At 49.3% G+C, this 16120-nt stretch overlaps 1 protein-coding gene across 1 annotated transcript in view; it reads left to right on the top strand.

Annotated features, from left to right (window-relative positions):
- PIWIL4 (piwi like RNA-mediated gene silencing 4) overlaps window positions 1-13967 on the top strand; it is a 323109-nt gene extending 309142 nt beyond the window's left edge. The window contains exons 18-20 of the mRNA XM_040422480.1: window positions 151-276; window positions 4733-4880; window positions 13851-13967. Of these exons, the coding sequence (XP_040278414.1) occupies window positions 151-276; window positions 4733-4880; window positions 13851-13967 (391 nt within the window). The remainder of the gene's footprint in view (window positions 1-150; window positions 277-4732; window positions 4881-13850) is intronic.
- Window positions 13968-16120: the final 2153 nt, after the last annotated feature.

Raw genomic sequence — 16120 nt, 5'->3', positions numbered from 1 at the left:
CACTTAATTGACTTAGGGTTGCAATACCAGACACAGCCCATGGATAGGTGTGGCGCTGTTTCTGGAAGTAAGCAGCAATTATTATTTTTTCTACAACCTTTTTAAAGTTTATACAACACTTGTGAGGCTCGCACTAATTATCTGCCTTAGCCCTAGGGTCACTGTGGTTGTGGTGAGGAAGAGATGCACCACCAGGTTCTTCAGTGAATCTCATCGAGGATTACAGAACCCCCCACTGGGAACCATTGTGGACAATGAAGCTACAAGACCAGAATGGCAAGTAACCTCTCGACCTGTAAATTATTCGTAGAATATAATCACTGTGCTCGAGAAAGCAGGAAAAGAGTTGTGCCATGAAAAATATTCTACATTTTACAAACTAGCACCTGGATCTGAATACTTCTGTAATTGCGTTTAATTAACAATTCAGCATGGCCAGGGAGTTATTCAGTAAAATGTTTCTGTATAGCGCCACCTGCTGTTTGCTCTTTTCCTAATTTCTCAGTCCACCTCACTAAATCTTCAGTAATCTTTTAGAAAGTGGGGCAGTTACAGTAAAAGAGCTGCAGCAGAAAGGACATACCCCCTGAGCTGCCAGCCTGAAATAAATCTAGCAGAACAATTGGAGCAATGAATGGGGAGATCTCTGGATCCATGTGAGGTACAGGGCTGGTTCTAGGGCTGAGTCATGTACTATATGATGTCTGATTTTCATTTTTTCAATCATTTTCATCAATCATAGCATAACCCCTTTTAAATACAACTACTTCTAACAGGATAACTAAAAGTAGGGATAACTTATTTCTGCAAAACCATTCTGAAGTCAATAGCACTGTGAGTATTCATATCAGTAGCAGTGTGAGCAGTCGTTACAGTAGGGGTGAGCGGTCGTGTCAGTAGCAGTGAGAGCGGCCGTGTCAGTAGCAGTGTGAGCGGTCGTGTCAGTAGAAGTGAGAGCGGCCGTGTCAGTAGCAGTGTGAGCGGTCGTGTCAGTAGCAGTGAGAGCGGCCGTGCCAGTAGCAGTGAGAGCGGCCGTGTCAGTAGCAGTGAGAGCGGCCGTGCCAGTAGCAGTGAGAGCGGCCGTGTCAGTAGCAGTGAGAGCGGCCGTGCCAGTAGCAGTGAGAGCGGCCGTGTCAGTAGCAGTGAGAGCGGCCGTGCCAGTAGCAGTGAGAGCGGCCGTGTCAGTAGCAGTGTGAGCGGTCGTGTCAGTAGCAGTGTGAGCGGTCGTGTCAGTAGCAGTGTGAGCGGTCGTGTCAGTAGCAGTGTAAGTGATTATGTCAGTAGCAGTGTGAGCGGTCGTGTCAGTAGCAGTGTGAGCGGTCGTGTCAGTAGCAGTGTGAGCGGTCGTGTCAGTAGCAGTGTGAGCGGTCGTGTCAGTAGCAGTGTGAGCGGTCGTGTCAGTAGCAGTGAGAGCGGCCGTGTCAGTAGCAGTGTGAGCGGTCGTGTCAGTAGCAGTGTGAGTGATTATGTCAGTAGCAGTGTGAGCGGTCGTGTCAGTAGCAGTGTGAGCCGTGGTGTCAGTAGCAGTGTGAGCGGTCGTGTCAGTAGCAGTGAGAGCGGCCGTGTCAGTAGCAGTGTGAGCGGCCGTGTCAGTAGCAGTGTGAGCGGCCGTGTCAGTAGCAGTGTGAGCGGTCGTGTCAGTAGCAGTGTGAGCGGTCGTGTCAGTAGCAGTGAGAGCGGCCGTGTCAGTAGCAGTGTGAGCGGTCGTGTCAGTAGCAGTGTGAGTGATTATGTCAGTAGCAGTGTGAGCGGTCGTGTCAGTAGCAGTGTGAGCGGTCGTGTCAGTAGCAGTGAGAGCGGCCGTGTCAGTAGCAGTGTGAGCGGTCGTGTCAGTAGCAGTGTGAGCGGTCGTGTCAGTAGCAGTGTGAGTGATTATGCCAGTAGCAGTGTGAGCGGCCGTGCCAGTAGCAGTGAGAGCGGCCGTGTCAGTAGCAGTGTGAGCGGTCGTGTCAGTAGCAGTGTGAGCGGTCGTGTCAGTAGCAGTGTGAGCGGTCGTGTCAGTAGCAGTGTGAGCGGTCGTGTCAGTAGCAGTGTGAGCGGTCGTGTCAATAGCAGTGTGAGCGGTCGTGTCAGTAGCAGTGTGAGCGGTCGTGTCAGTAGCAGTGTGAGCGGTCGTGTCAGTAGCAGTGAGAGCGGCCGTGTCAGTAGCAGTGTGAGCGGCCGTGTCAGTAGCAGTGTGAGCGGTCGTGTCAGTAGCAGTGTGAGCGGTCGTGTCAGTAGCAGTGTGAGTGATAATGTCAGTAGCAGTGTGAGCGGTCGTGTCAGTAGCAGTGTGAGCGGTCGTGTCAGTAGCAGTGTGAGCGGTCGTGTCAGTAGCAGTGTGAGCGGTCGTGTCAGTAGCAGTGTGAGCGGTCGTGTCAGTAGCAGTGTGAGCGGTCGTGTCAGTAGCAGTGAGAGCGGCCGTGTCAGTAGCAGTGTGAGCGGTCGTGTCAGTAGCAGTGTGAGTGATTATGTCAGTAGCAGTGAGAGCGGCCGTGTCAGTAGCAGTGTGAGCGGTCGTGTCAGTAGCAGTGTGAGCGGTCGTGTCAGTAGCAGTGAGAGCGGCCGTGTCAGTAGCAGTGAGAGCGGCCGTGTCAGTAGCAGTGTGAGCCGTGCTGTCAGTAGCAGTGTGAGCCGTGGTGTCAGTAGCAGTGTGAGCGGTCGTGTCAGTAGCAGTGAGAGCGGCCGTGTCAGTAGCAGTGTGAGCGGCCGTGTCAGTAGCAGTGTGAGCGGCCGTGTCAGTAGCAGTGTGAGCGGTCGTGTCAGTAGCAGTGTGAGCGGTCGTGTCAGTAGCAGTGAGAGCGGCCGTGTCAGTAGCAGTGTGAGCGGTCGTGTCAGTAGCAGTGTGAGTGATTATGTCAGTAGCAGTGTGAGCGGTCGTGTCAGTAGCAGTGTGAGCGGTCGTGTCAGTAGCAGTGAGAGCGGCCGTGTCAGTAGCAGTGTGAGCGGTCGTGTCAGTAGCAGTGTGAGCGGTCGTGTCAGTAGCAGTGTGAGTGATTATGCCAGTAGCAGTGTGAGCGGCCGTGCCAGTAGCAGTGAGAGCGGCCGTGTCAGTAGCAGTGTGAGCGGTCGTGTCAGTAGCAGTGTGAGCGGTCGTGTCAGTAGCAGTGTGAGCGGTCGTGTCAGTAGCAGTGTGAGCGGTCGTGTCAGTAGCAGTGTGAGCGGTCGTGTCAATAGCAGTGTGAGCGGTCGTGTCAGTAGCAGTGTGAGCGGTCGTGTCAGTAGCAGTGTGAGCGGTCGTGTCAGTAGCAGTGAGAGCGGCCGTGTCAGTAGCAGTGTGAGCGGCCGTGTCAGTAGCAGTGTGAGCGGTCGTGTCAGTAGCAGTGTGAGCGGTCGTGTCAGTAGCAGTGTGAGTGATTATGTCAGTAGCAGTGTGAGCGGTCGTGTCAGTAGCAGTGTGAGCGGTCGTGTCAGTAGCAGTGTGAGCGGTCGTGTCAGTAGCAGTGTGAGCGGTCGTGTCAGTAGCAGTGTGAGTGATTATGTCAGTAGCAGTGTGAGCGGTCGTGTCAGTAGCAGTGTGAGCGGTCGTGTCAGTAGCAGTGAGAGCGGCCGTGTCAGTAGCAGTGTGAGCGGTCGTGTCAGTAGCAGTGTGAGTGATTATGTCAGTAGCAGTGAGAGCGGCCGTGTCAGTAGCAGTGTGAGCGGTCGTGTCAGTAGCAGTGTGAGCGGTCGTGTCAGTAGCAGTGAGAGCGGCCGTGTCAGTAGCAGTGTGAGCGGCCGTGTCAGTAGCAGTGTGAGCGGTCGTGTCAGTAGCAGTGTGAGCGGTCGTGTCAGTAGCAGTGTGAGCGGTCGTGTCAGTAGTAGTGTGAGCGGTTGTGTCAGTAGTAGTGTGAGCGGCCGTGTCAGTAGCAGTGTGAGCCGTGGTGTCAGTAGCAGTGTGAGCGGTCGTGTCAGTAGCAGTGTGAGCGGCCGTGTCAGTAGCAGTGTGAGCGGTCGTGTCAGTAGCAGTGTGAGCGGTCGTGTCAGTAGCAGTGTGAGTGATTATGTCAGTAGCAGTGTGAGCGGTCGTGTCAGTAGCAGTGAGAGCGGCCGTGTCAGCAGCAGTGTGAGCGGTCGTGTCAGTAGCAGTGAGAGCGGTCGTGTCAGTAGCAGTGTGAGCGGTCGTGTCAGTAGCAGTGAGAGCGGTCGTGTCAGTAGCAGTGTGAGCGGTCGTGTCAGTATCAGTGTGAGCGGTCGTGTCAGTAGCAGTGTGAGCGGTCGTGTCAGTAGCAGTGTGAGCGGTCGTGTCAGTAGCAGTGTGAGCGGTCGTGTCAGTAGCAGTGTGAGCGGTCGTGTCAGTAGCAGTGTGAGCGGTCGTGTCAGTAGCAGTGTGAGCGGTCGTGTCAGTAGCAGTGTGAGCGGTCGTGTCAGTAGCAGTGTGAGCGGTCGTGTCAGTAGCAGTGTGAGCGGTCGTGTCAGTAGCAGTGTGAGCGGTCGTGTCAGTAGCAGTGTGAGCGGTCGTGTCAGTAGCAGTGTGAGCGGTCGTGTCAGTATCAGTGTGAGCGGTCGTGTCAGTAGCAGTGTGAGTGATTATGTCAGTAGCAGTGTGAGTGGACATTGATGTAGATCAGTTGTGCTGAACCTTTTCAATAGTTTTCCAAAATCTTTCTAGGAAAGTGTCCAGGTACTAATAGGGTCCAAGATGGAGCAGATTTCAGTTTCTGGGGCATGAACCTTCTGATTTGTGCCCATATTCGTATATATACTCCATCAGTGCAGTAATAGGCGGTCCCTTTTCTTCCGTGTACTATGACATCTGCCTCCTTTCTCCTAGGTATGACTTTTTCCTCATTAGTCAGAACGCTCGGCAGGGAACGGTGAATCCCACCTACTACAACGTTTTGTACGACAGCAACTGTCTGAAACCGGACCACCTGCAGCGCCTCACCTACAAAATGTGCCACCTGTACTACAACTGGCCGGTGAGTGGTCGCCACTGCCTGCGTCTGCTCTCTCAGTGTTACTTTTTGTAAGCATTGTTGTACTTTGTCTGATTTGCAGAGTGCTGCCGCATTGTCTCCTTTTTTTCCTCTAGGTCTTTGCCATGGCGGCGTGCACCTGCGCACTGGGAGGTGCTGACTAACCCTCTTTTTTTGCAGATTTACAATGCTGGAGATGTGGCACTCCAGCGAGTCGTGCACTCCTGATTAGCCTGTCTGCCCCATAGGCTGATTTTAATTATTTTCAGTATAAAGCTGTGGCCTGCTCTCACTACATTCATTGGAAGCTGTTTAGCACCAGGAAGGGTATAGAGTGGGCTCAGCATGCATGTTGGTACCTGCATCCCTTGTAATGGAGGCCATTTTGGCACAAAAAACGGAAAAAGGCAGAGTGGATCCAACATGCATGTGGGTCCAACACTCCCTGAATTTTATGGCGGTCATTATGGCGCATAACAGGAAGTATTTAGTGTTAGGACCCGTGTAACAGAGATCGCCTTGACGTTTGGCATACGGGCTTAGATGGTTTTGTACAAAATGCATTGACCAAGCATCTCGCTTTTTAAGTGTAGTATTAGCACCACAATTTTTGTAAGCATTGTTGTACTTTGTCTGATTTGCAGAGTGCTGCCGCATTGTTTCCTTTTTTTCCTCTTGCTCTCTCAGTGTTACTTTAAGTAACTTATCACTTACGTATTAGGGCATATATATGTCGTAGAGGGTTGTCACTCCTTTATTAGGAAGGACGCAGAGCCACCCCTGCTTCCTACTGAATGTAAGAAGTGTCACACAGGACATTACTGCATCTGTGCTTTTCTGCATGTATTAATACTGCACGGATGATGTGTGAGAATGTCGGAGATTTATCCGGTGATGAAGACTGCGGGAGAAGGCAGCAGCATCTGCAATGTCTGGGCTGGAGTGACCTCTGCTGGTGGTTGTTAGCGTGTGCACCAGCCTGGAACTTCCCACTGCAGTCCTGAGGCACTAGAGTGATTGCAGGCATTTGCATACATATTTCTTTAGATCACAGCAGAGGATCATGTAAAAGGTTAAAAATATTGGGCAATTCTTTTAAAAACCAATATAAGGGGTAATGATTAGATGTAATATAGGCCTTAACTTATGTCTAAAGTTCTGTTATTGTTGCATCACTAGCATTAGATATCTGTAGATGTCTAGATCTGGCAGTGCAGGGCCTGATACCCGCCAGCCCCATTAAAGGAGTTGTCTCATCTGAGACAGTGGGGGCATATCGCTGGGACCTGCACCTATATCGAGAACAGAGCCCCGAAAGTGGTGGAGGGCACACTGCACATGCACTGCCGCCCTCCATTCATTTTCTATAGGACCGCCAAAAATAGCCAAGCCGTGGCTCGGCTATTTCTATGGGGAGAGAGCTTGGTGATGGCCGTACCTGGATAAAACCCGGGAGTCCTCCAGCCACCACTTTGGCCCGCTACGTTTTTCGATATAGGTGGGGGGACAACCCCGTTAACTCTAATGTGGACCAGTAGTTTTAATCCTTCCAATTCTCGGCATATTTGCTGGGTTGCAGCCGGATCTCTGCCGGTCCCCATAATAGTGAATGGGCCTGGAAGGCAAAGCGGTAGCTGCCGGGAATGCAGAGAGATCCGACAGGCCAGATCTAAAAGCTCTAGTGTGAAAACTAGCCTTAAGACTTCAGGGAGCACAAAAAGTCGTAAGTAAGCCATGATTTTATTGCAGAAAGCGCAGGCCACGACGACTACATGCACTTTGCTTCCCTTCCAGTAGTCACTTCCCACTTGATAACTACTAACGTAGTAGGGAACAGATATAAAAGCCTATGGCTGTAGGATGTGACTGCACAAGGTCCGTTTGTTGTCTGTTACTATGGAGATTGATGATGTAGAAAAAAAATAGATTTTTAATTAAAGGGCTATTGATGTTAGATGATTGGGGGTCCAACCAGTGGGGACCTGCTGACTACTGGAGAAGGGGACCCCGGAGCTCTATTCCCCCTGATTTACACAACCACAGCTTGGAGAAGTTTGAAAGAAGTGGTGGATGACCATGTGGGCTGACGCTTTATTCAGAGTCTATAGCAATGATGCAAACTGCGGAGCACATGCATGGACAGATCATAAATGCTCTTGCCTGGAATACCCCTTTAAGTATATTTCAGAGTAAGGCTACTTTGACACTAGTGGCAGGACGGATCCGACAGGCTGTTCACCTTGTCAGATCCGTCCTGCCGCTATTTCGCTGTGCAGCTGGACCGCCACTCCGTCCCCATTGACTATAATGGGGATGGGGGCGGAGCTCCAGCGCAGCACACAGTGCACAGCGAGAGGCCGCCGGACTAAAAGTACTGCATGTCCGACGGTCTCTCACCGTGCACTGCCGTGCTGCGCCGGAGCTCCGCCCCCATCCCCATTATAGTCAATGGGGATGGTGCGGCAGTCCTGCCGCTAGTGTGAAAATACCCTTACAAATGTTTTCATTTTGGATGCATTGGAACAATTAAAAACAAAATTGGTTGTGAAGAGAGAAATAGCTAAGGTTCATATGTTTATATTCACATCCTAAAATACGACATCACACCCCCCTGACAATGAACCCTTTGAGGACATGGTGATTTTGCCGCTCCCAGGGACAAGCCCCCTCAGATGCCGTGGTCACAATTGACCATGGCATCTGAAGGCTTAAATGTCTGGGATCGCCATTATTGCTGATCGCAGACATTGTCTGAAGTATAAAACAGCAGTCACCCTGTGGCTATGGAGGCATCTTTAAAGAGACGACATCAGTGTTAAAGGAGTTCTCCAGGAATAAAAAATTGATGACTTATAGCAGTGGTCCCCAAAGGACCAGTTTCATGCAAGACAATTTTCCCAGGGACCGGGTGGGGTGGGGGGGTTCTGGGGCAGGGCTTAGGGGGTGAGCGGGGCTTAGGGGGTGCTGGTCAGCGCTGACTGATTTACGCGCATAACAAAACACAAGGTACATATTAAAATATATAACAGTATATAATGATTACATTTATTATTTAAATGTGACTCAAAACTGACTAGGGTCTCTGCTGCACTGGGCTCTGCTGCACTGGGCTCTGCTGCACTGGTCTCTGCTGCACTGGGTTCTGCTGCACTGGGCTCTGCTGCACTGGGCTCTACTGCACTGGGCTCTGCTGCACTGGGCTCTGCTGCACTGGGCTCTGCTGCACTGGTCTCTGCTGCACTGGGTTCTGCTGCACTGGGCTCTGCTGCACTGGGCTCTACTGCACTGGGCTCTACTGCACTGGGCTCTGCTGCACTGGGTCTCTGCTGCACTGGGCTCTGCTTAACTGGGTCTCTGCTGCACTGGGCTCTGCTGCACTGGGTCTCTGCTGCACTGGGCTCTGCTGCACTGGGCTCTACTGCACTGGGTCTCTGCTGCACTGGGCTCTGCTTAACTGGGTCTCTGCTGCACTGGGTCTCTGCTGCACTGGGTCTCTGCTGCACTGGGTCTCTGCTGCACTGGGCTCTGCTGCACTGGGTCTCTGCTGCACTGGTCTCTGCTGCACTGGGCTCTACTGCACTGGGCTCTGCTGCACTGGGTCTCTGCTGCACTGGGCTCTGCTGCACTGGGTTCTGCTGCACTGGGCTCTGCTGCACTGGGCTCTACTGCACTGGGCTCTACTGCACTGGGCTCTGCTGCACTGGGTCTCTGCTGCACTGGGCTCTGCTTAACTGGGTCTCTGCTGCACTGGGCTCTGCTGCACTGGTCTCTGCTGCACTGGGCTCTACTGCACTGGGCTCTGCTGCACTGGGTCTCTGCTGCACTGGTCTCTGCTGCACTGGGTTCTGCTGCACTGGGCTCTGCTGCACTGGGCTCTACTGCACTGGGCTCTACTGCACTGGGCTCTGCTGCACTGGGTCTCTGCTGCACTGGGCTCTGCTTAACTGGGTCTCTGCTGCACTGGGCTCTGCTGCACTGGGTCTCTGCTGCACTGGGCTCTGCTGCACTGGGCTCTACTGCACTGGGTCTCTGCTGCACTGGGCTCTGCTTAACTGGGTCTCTGCTGCACTGGGTCTCTGCTGCACTGGGTCTCTGCTGCACTGGGTCTCTGCTGCACTGGGCTCTGCTGCACTGGGTCTCTGCTGCACTGGTCTCTGCTGCACTGGGCTCTACTGCACTGGGCTCTGCTGCACTGGGTCTCTGCTGCACTGGGCTCTGCTTAACTGGGTCTCTGCTGCACTGGGTCTCTGCTGCACTGGGTCTCTGCTGCACTGGGTCTCTGCTGCACTGGGCTCTGCTGCACTGGGTCTCTGCTGCACTGCTGATATTTTCAAGGTGACATGGAAGAGGAACTGCAGGTCATTCTCCCGCTCACTCCCTCAGATACTAGCTGAAACTGGATGCCGACAACCCCCTTCCCCCTTGGGCCGTCATGTTTTTTTTTTTATTGGTGTTAGTGGCTGGCCAGCATCACAGTTGGAAAGAAGGAACGCTCTCCTTCCTTCCCGCTGTTCGGCCGCGCGCCGTGTGTGATGTGCGCATCGCGCCCGGCGCAGTGGCGTAACTAGAATTCTATGGGCCCCAGGGCAAACTTAGAATTTCGGCCCCCCGTGGCAATAATAACCATGAACACCGCCGTGCCCCATCAGCCACATGAGTTATTATTGCCAAAGTTTTGTCAGTGGCCCCCTTTCTCACTATATTTCATTTTGCTCCCATATATATTTTATTTTTTGCCCCTCTCTGTATATATTTCATTTTCATTTTGCCCTCTCATTATTTGCTGAAAATGAAATATATAGAGGGGCAAAAAATGAAATATATAGAGAGTGGGGGCAAAATGAAATATAGTGAGAGAGGGGGCCACTGACAAAACTGTACTTGCGGGCTTGGTGCACAATTTGTGGCTCTGCCTGCAGGAGGTCACGGGTCTCGTGGGATTATGACAGGTTATGAAGTGCAGCGGCGCTTAAAATATAGGGAGGGCCCGGCCACCGCACTTAAAAAAAAAAAGCACTTGTGGGGCCCGCTGGCCCCTGGCCTGGCATCTCCGCTCCTCTGTATTGCTGCGGCCCGGCAATCAATCTTCCAGGTCCTAGACCGCGGCCCGGCGGTTGGAGACCGCTTATCTATAGTATTGGTAGGGATACGTGACTCCCAGCACCCCCGTCTGTCAGCTGTTTGCAGCTCAGATCTATTGACTTCAATAGGAATGAGCTCCTCAAAGGCCATGTGACCAATGGACGTGAAATCGGCAGGCAGAAGGACCGGCTGCAGCGCTTGCCTGAGCATCATGTCCCGCTGCAACACTGTTTGGTGTGGGTGCCGCAATTCGGACCCCAACCAGATATTGATAACCTATCCCGAGCATAGGTTATCAGTCCCAGATGACCCCTTCAAGGGTGAATGCCGATTTTTCATTGAAAATCCCGAGCCATTTACAGTACAGTGTATGTGGATGGAGTGACCTCACATGTAGCGGATTGAATAGTAACATAGTACATAAGGCCGAAAAAAGACATCTGTCCATCCAGTTCGGCTTGTTATTCTGCAAGTTGATCCAGAGGAATGAAAAAAAAAAACTGTCAGGTAGAAGCCAATTTTCCCCACTTTAGGGGAATAAAAAATTCCTTCCCGACTCCAATCAGGCAATCAGACTAACTCCCTGGATCAACGACCCCTCTCTAGTAGCTATAGCCTGTAATATTATTACACTCCAGAAATACATCCAGGCCCCTCTTGAATTCCTTTATTGTACTCACCATCACCACCTCCTCAGGCAGAGAGTTCCATAGTCTCACTGCTCTTACCGTAAAGAATCCTCTTCTATGTTTGTGTACAAACCTTCTTTCCTCCAGACGCAGAGGATGTCCCCTAGTCACAGTCACAGTCCTGGGGATAAATAGATGATGGGATAGATCTCTGTACTGACCCCTGATATATTTATACATAGTTATTAGATCTCCCCTCAGTCGTCTTTTTTCTAAAGTGAATAACCCTAATGTTGATAATCTTTCAGGGTACTGTAGTTGCCCCATTCCAGTTATTACTTTAGTTGCCCTCCTCTGAATCCTCTCCAGCTCTGCTATGTCTGCCTTGTTTACAGGAGCCCAGAACTGTACACAGTACTCCATGTGTGGTCTGACTAGTGATTTGTAAAGTGGTAGGACTATGTTCTCATCACGGGCATCTATGCCCCTTCTGATGCAACCCATTATCTTGTTGGCCTTGGCAGCAGCTGCCTGACACTGGTTTCTACAGCTTAGGCTCCATTCACACGTCCGCAAATGGGTCCGCATTCGTTCCGCAATTTTGCGGAACTGGTGCGGACCCATTCATTTTCTATGGGGACGGAATGGATGCGGACAGCACACAGTGTGCTGTCAGCATCCGCATTTGCGGAGCGCGGCCCCGATCTTCAGGTCCGCAGCTCCGCAAAGGATAGAACATGTCCTATTGTTGTCCGCAGCTTGCGGACAAGAATAGGCATTTCTATAGCGGTGCCGGGCGGGTGTGTTGCGGATCCGCAATTTGCGGGTTCGCAACACACCACGGACGTGTGAATGGAGCCTTAGTTTGCTGTTCACCAAAGTACAGAATCTAGGGCATCTGCAGCAGTACACTGCTCCTAAAGTCAAAGACATTGCAGCCTTCTCATTGGCCCACAAGCAAGAAGCAGTGAGGGATCATGGGTACGGATGAAAAAAAATCTAGAATATTCATGATTACGAAGATATAGCACTATATTCTAGATATTTGTGAATTCTCGAAGTGCCAATATTCGCGATCAACACTAATCTGCAGTATATTTATTGTATTTTTGGATTTGTAATTTTTGTGCAATGAACAGGGCGTAATCTGCAATAAACCCGCAGATTTTGCCGCAGATTCGTCGTGCAACAGTTTTAAAGCAAAATCCATGCCAGGACTGGACCGTAACAGTTTATTAGCTGCTGATATATATGGAAACTTTAGTAATCGCAGTCACGGAGCTCGGGTCTCAGTGTGAGAATAAATTGTCCAGGGTGAGTTTTCCTGACATAACCTGGAATTATCGGACTGATGCAGATCCCCAGAAACGTCATCCGTCACCAAACACACAGCGGAGAGGCCATTAGTCACAGCGAGACAGGATTCATGAAATGATGCCTATCCACACGACCGGAGACGTCTAGAAATCGTCAGGGTCTGGAGGAACTGAACACTGAGCCATCGATTCATGAAACCAAGTTTCCCAGACACACTAGAGATATTACCGAAGTCTAGCGAAGATGTGACCGAAATAAAACAGTTACCTGAAGTACAGCAATCTGAGTGTGTCCATGTTATGCTGATATTTTATTCCTTTTTTACATTTTCTCCCACAATTTGAATATTTCTAATAATAAAAAAAGAAGAAAAATTAATGTCCTCAAAAAAAAGATGCATTTGCCAGTAGCTCTTTATGGCTGGTTTCACACAGTTTTTTTCGTGTTTTTGCTACTTTTAGCTTTCCGCTTTTTTATGTGTCTAAATGTTACTTTAGAATATAAAGTGAATTATTAAATTCACTACAGACAAAAACATTTTTTTCTTGGTGTTTTTTTATTTAGGTATTTGTGTTTTTTTGACATTTGACAGGCACTTTTCTCTTACATATATAGGAGTAAAAAATCACTAACAAAAAAAAACTGTGTAATGCCTCGTTGTTCTGTCAGTGATTTCCATCAGTGATTGTGAGCCAAAACCCGGAGTGGAGCCTCCACAGACATAAGGTATAAGGGAAAGATCTGCACCTGATCTGTGTTTACAGCCGCTCCTGGTTTTGTCTCAAGATCACTGATGGAAAACGCCGAGGCATAAAGTATAGAAGATTAAAAAAAACTGTTGTGGAATAAGGATCTAACAGATAGGACAGCTGTCAGTGGTGCTGGTTATTGGGTTACTTAGATAATAAGCAAGTGATGGTTGGCCTCTGTCACTCGCTAATGATCCCTACAATCCTGTTATATGTCTGCACATCGCTGGTTAACATCACATCTGGACACAGATGACAGCTGTCTGAAAATGAATTTGCAGTGACTTACATATTTCGGTCAGTGATGATGGTTTTATAGAAAATGGGACCCACGTTGCAGGGCACTGATGGGCAGACAGAGGGAGACCCACTTATTGCCTGTGGCTGGGAGTGAGCTGGATGATATAGGGGGAGCCCCGGCCATGCTGTCCCTGAGGGAACCAGCAGACCACTTCTCACGTCCTGATAGAAAGTGTCACTGTCTGTAAAGGCAGCGCTGCAACAGTTTGATTAAATTATTTTAAAGGGGTTGTCAGGGTTTAGAGCTGAACCCGGACATATCCCCGTTTTCACCCAGGCAGCCCCCTTGATATGAGCATCGGAGCATTTCATGCGCAGGGCAAAGGCTTTTTCTGGAAATCCAGGAACGTACCGGGCTCTCTATGGATACGCTAAGCGGAGGCTCCCGCCTAGCAGTGAGCCCAGTGATGTCACTGGCACTAATGGGTGGGCTTTAGCACTGCCCTAACCTAGCTGCAGTGCTAAAGCCCACCCATTAGTGACGGTGATGTGGAACCGGGAACACTGCTAGGCGGAAGCCACCGCCTAGCAGTGTAATAATATAAACAAACAGCACTTGGCCTGCGCGAGGTCAACGGAGAGCATCAGAGGGCCTGCCTGGGTGAAAATGGGGATAAGTCCGGGTTCAGCTCCGGGACAACCCCTTTAAGTAATTTCGAACAGTTAATGCAGATTTGATTGACTTTTTGGCATGCTTACCCACTCTATTGGAATATTTGGACTCCTCCTGGAGGAGCAGGCATTTATCCCACTCCTGAGCGGCTAGCTTGACTTCCTCTTGCCAAATCTAAATCATTGGATTATAGACTTGGTGGGAGGTGGTGTGAACAGTGCAGTTTAGTGCAAGGAGATTAGATATTATTTGTTTCATCTTGATTTTTGTTTTTTCTTAACAGGGTGTGATCCGTGTGCCCGCTCCATGCCAGTACGCCCACAAACTCACCTTCCTTGTTGGGCAGAGCATCCACCGAGAACCAAGAATTGAGCTTTCAAACACCTTGTTTTACTTATAAGTTGTTGTAGACTGTACGTCTAGTAACGGCAGGACAGATCTGACCTGGAAGACACTGCCCTTGTGAACTGAACAGGGACTGGTGCCGTATCTGCGCTTTATCAGTATGACGATGGACCTTTGATACCTATTGGACGTTCTAATGTTATTTGTAACACGTTTTATATTTCTATTAAAGTTTTGTTTGCACTTTACCGTGTGTTTTCTGTGTATATAATAGAGGAACCATGATATGGCTCTGCTAGTTAATAGATAAAGCCTCTGTCCGTCCTTCAACACCATTTTCTTACTTTTAATTTAAATAGCTCCAAATTGATTCATTCCTTGATTTATCCTCGTAGCTGCAAATCCCCTGGGGGAATTTTAGTTTTGCAAGAGTCTGTCTTGAGATGTTATAAAAGTAAAGTTGAGGCACACAATTTTCACAATTTGCGAATAGGGCATTTATTCATTTGCATGTAATGCTGTTATCCATTGGCCCAAACTGTTTCAGACTGTACACATTAGCATAAACCGTACGTTTCGGTCGCGCAGGACCTTCATCTGCGGTATTATCTACAATATAATAATCAACATGAGCTGGATTGTAGCATATATAGCAACAGAATTGGATGCAGATATAGGTATAGAAAAGTCTTAAAGATAACAAAAAAGTTTTTACACTTGGCAAAAGCCATACATTGAGTTCGGGGTATATATAGAGAGCACATAGAGTACATTGAGTACATATAAAGGATGTAGATAATACCGCAGATGAAGGTCCTGCGCGACCGAAACGTACGGTTTATGCTAATGTGTACAGTCTGAAACAGATTGGGCCAATGGATAACATCATTACATGCAAATGAATAAATGCCCTATTCGAAAATTGTGTGCCTCAACTTTACTTTTATATATATTGGCTATTTATAGCCCTTGATTGGCACCTAAACGCTGAATAATTGAGTGCGGTTCTCAAATTTCTCTTAAATGTCTTGAGATGTTAGGCTGGGTTCACACGGGCGTTGCGGGAAAAGGTGCGGGTGCTTTGCGGGAAGCGAGTGCAAAACATTGTAATGCGTTTTGGACGCACGTGAGAAAAATCTGCATGTTTGGTACCCAAACCCGAACTTCTTCACAGAAGTTCGGATTTGGGATCGGGGTTGTGTAGATTGTATTATTTCCCCTTATAACATGGTTATAAGGAAAAATAATAGCATTCTTAATACAGAATGCATAGTACAATAGCGCTGGAGGGGTTAAAAAAAAATTTCAACTCACCTTGATCCACTTGCTCGCGCAGCCGGCATCTCTTCTGTTTTTTTTGCTGTGTACAGGAATAGGACCTTTGATGACGTCACTCCGGTCATCACATGGTCCATCACATGATATTTTACCATGGTGATGGATCATGTGATGACCGGAGTGATGTCACCAGAGATCCTATTCCTGTACACAGCAAAGAAGAAGACAGAAGAGAAGTCGGGCTGCGCGAACAAGTGGATTAAGGTGAGTTAAATTATTTTAAAAAAATTTAACCCCTCCAGCGCTATTGTACTATGCATTCTGTATTAAGAATGCTATTATTTTCCCTTATAACCATGTTACAAGGGAAAATAATAATGATCGGGTCTCCATCCTGATCGTCTCCTAGCAACCGTGCGTGAAAATCGCACCGCATCCGCACTTGCTTGCGGATGCTTGCGATTTTCACTCAGCCCCATTCACTTCTATAGGGCCTGCGTTGCGTGATAAACGCACAAAGAGGAGCATGCTGCGATTTTCACGCAACGCATAAGTGATACGTGAAAATCACAGCTTATGTGCACAGCCCCATAGAAATGAATGGGTCCAGATTCAGTGCGGGTGCAATGCGTTCACCTCCTGCATTGCACCCGCGCGGAAATCTCGCCCGTGTGAACTCAGCCTTACTCTGCTTTCTACACCGACCCTTTACTTGTGACAATTAGTCCCAGTTCATAAATCTGGCTAGCCACATCCACTTTCCTAGCCACTTTTTAGAACAGGAGTAAGTGTGAACATGCAGAATATCGCAAAATATTTTAAAGGGCATCTCAGCAGATTTGTACCCATGAAACTGGCTGACCTGTTGCATGTGCGCTTGGCAGCTGAAGGCATCTGTGTGCCCGCATTGCTGATAGAAATTAAATATAT

The sequence above is a fragment of the Bufo bufo genome, chromosome 3 (genome assembly GCF_905171765.1).
Source record: "Bufo bufo chromosome 3, aBufBuf1.1, whole genome shotgun sequence".
Lineage (NCBI taxonomy): Eukaryota > Metazoa > Chordata > Amphibia > Anura > Bufonidae > Bufo > Bufo bufo.
The sequence above is the reverse complement of the archived record's forward strand: the minus strand, read 5'-3'. Positions and strand labels throughout refer to the sequence as shown.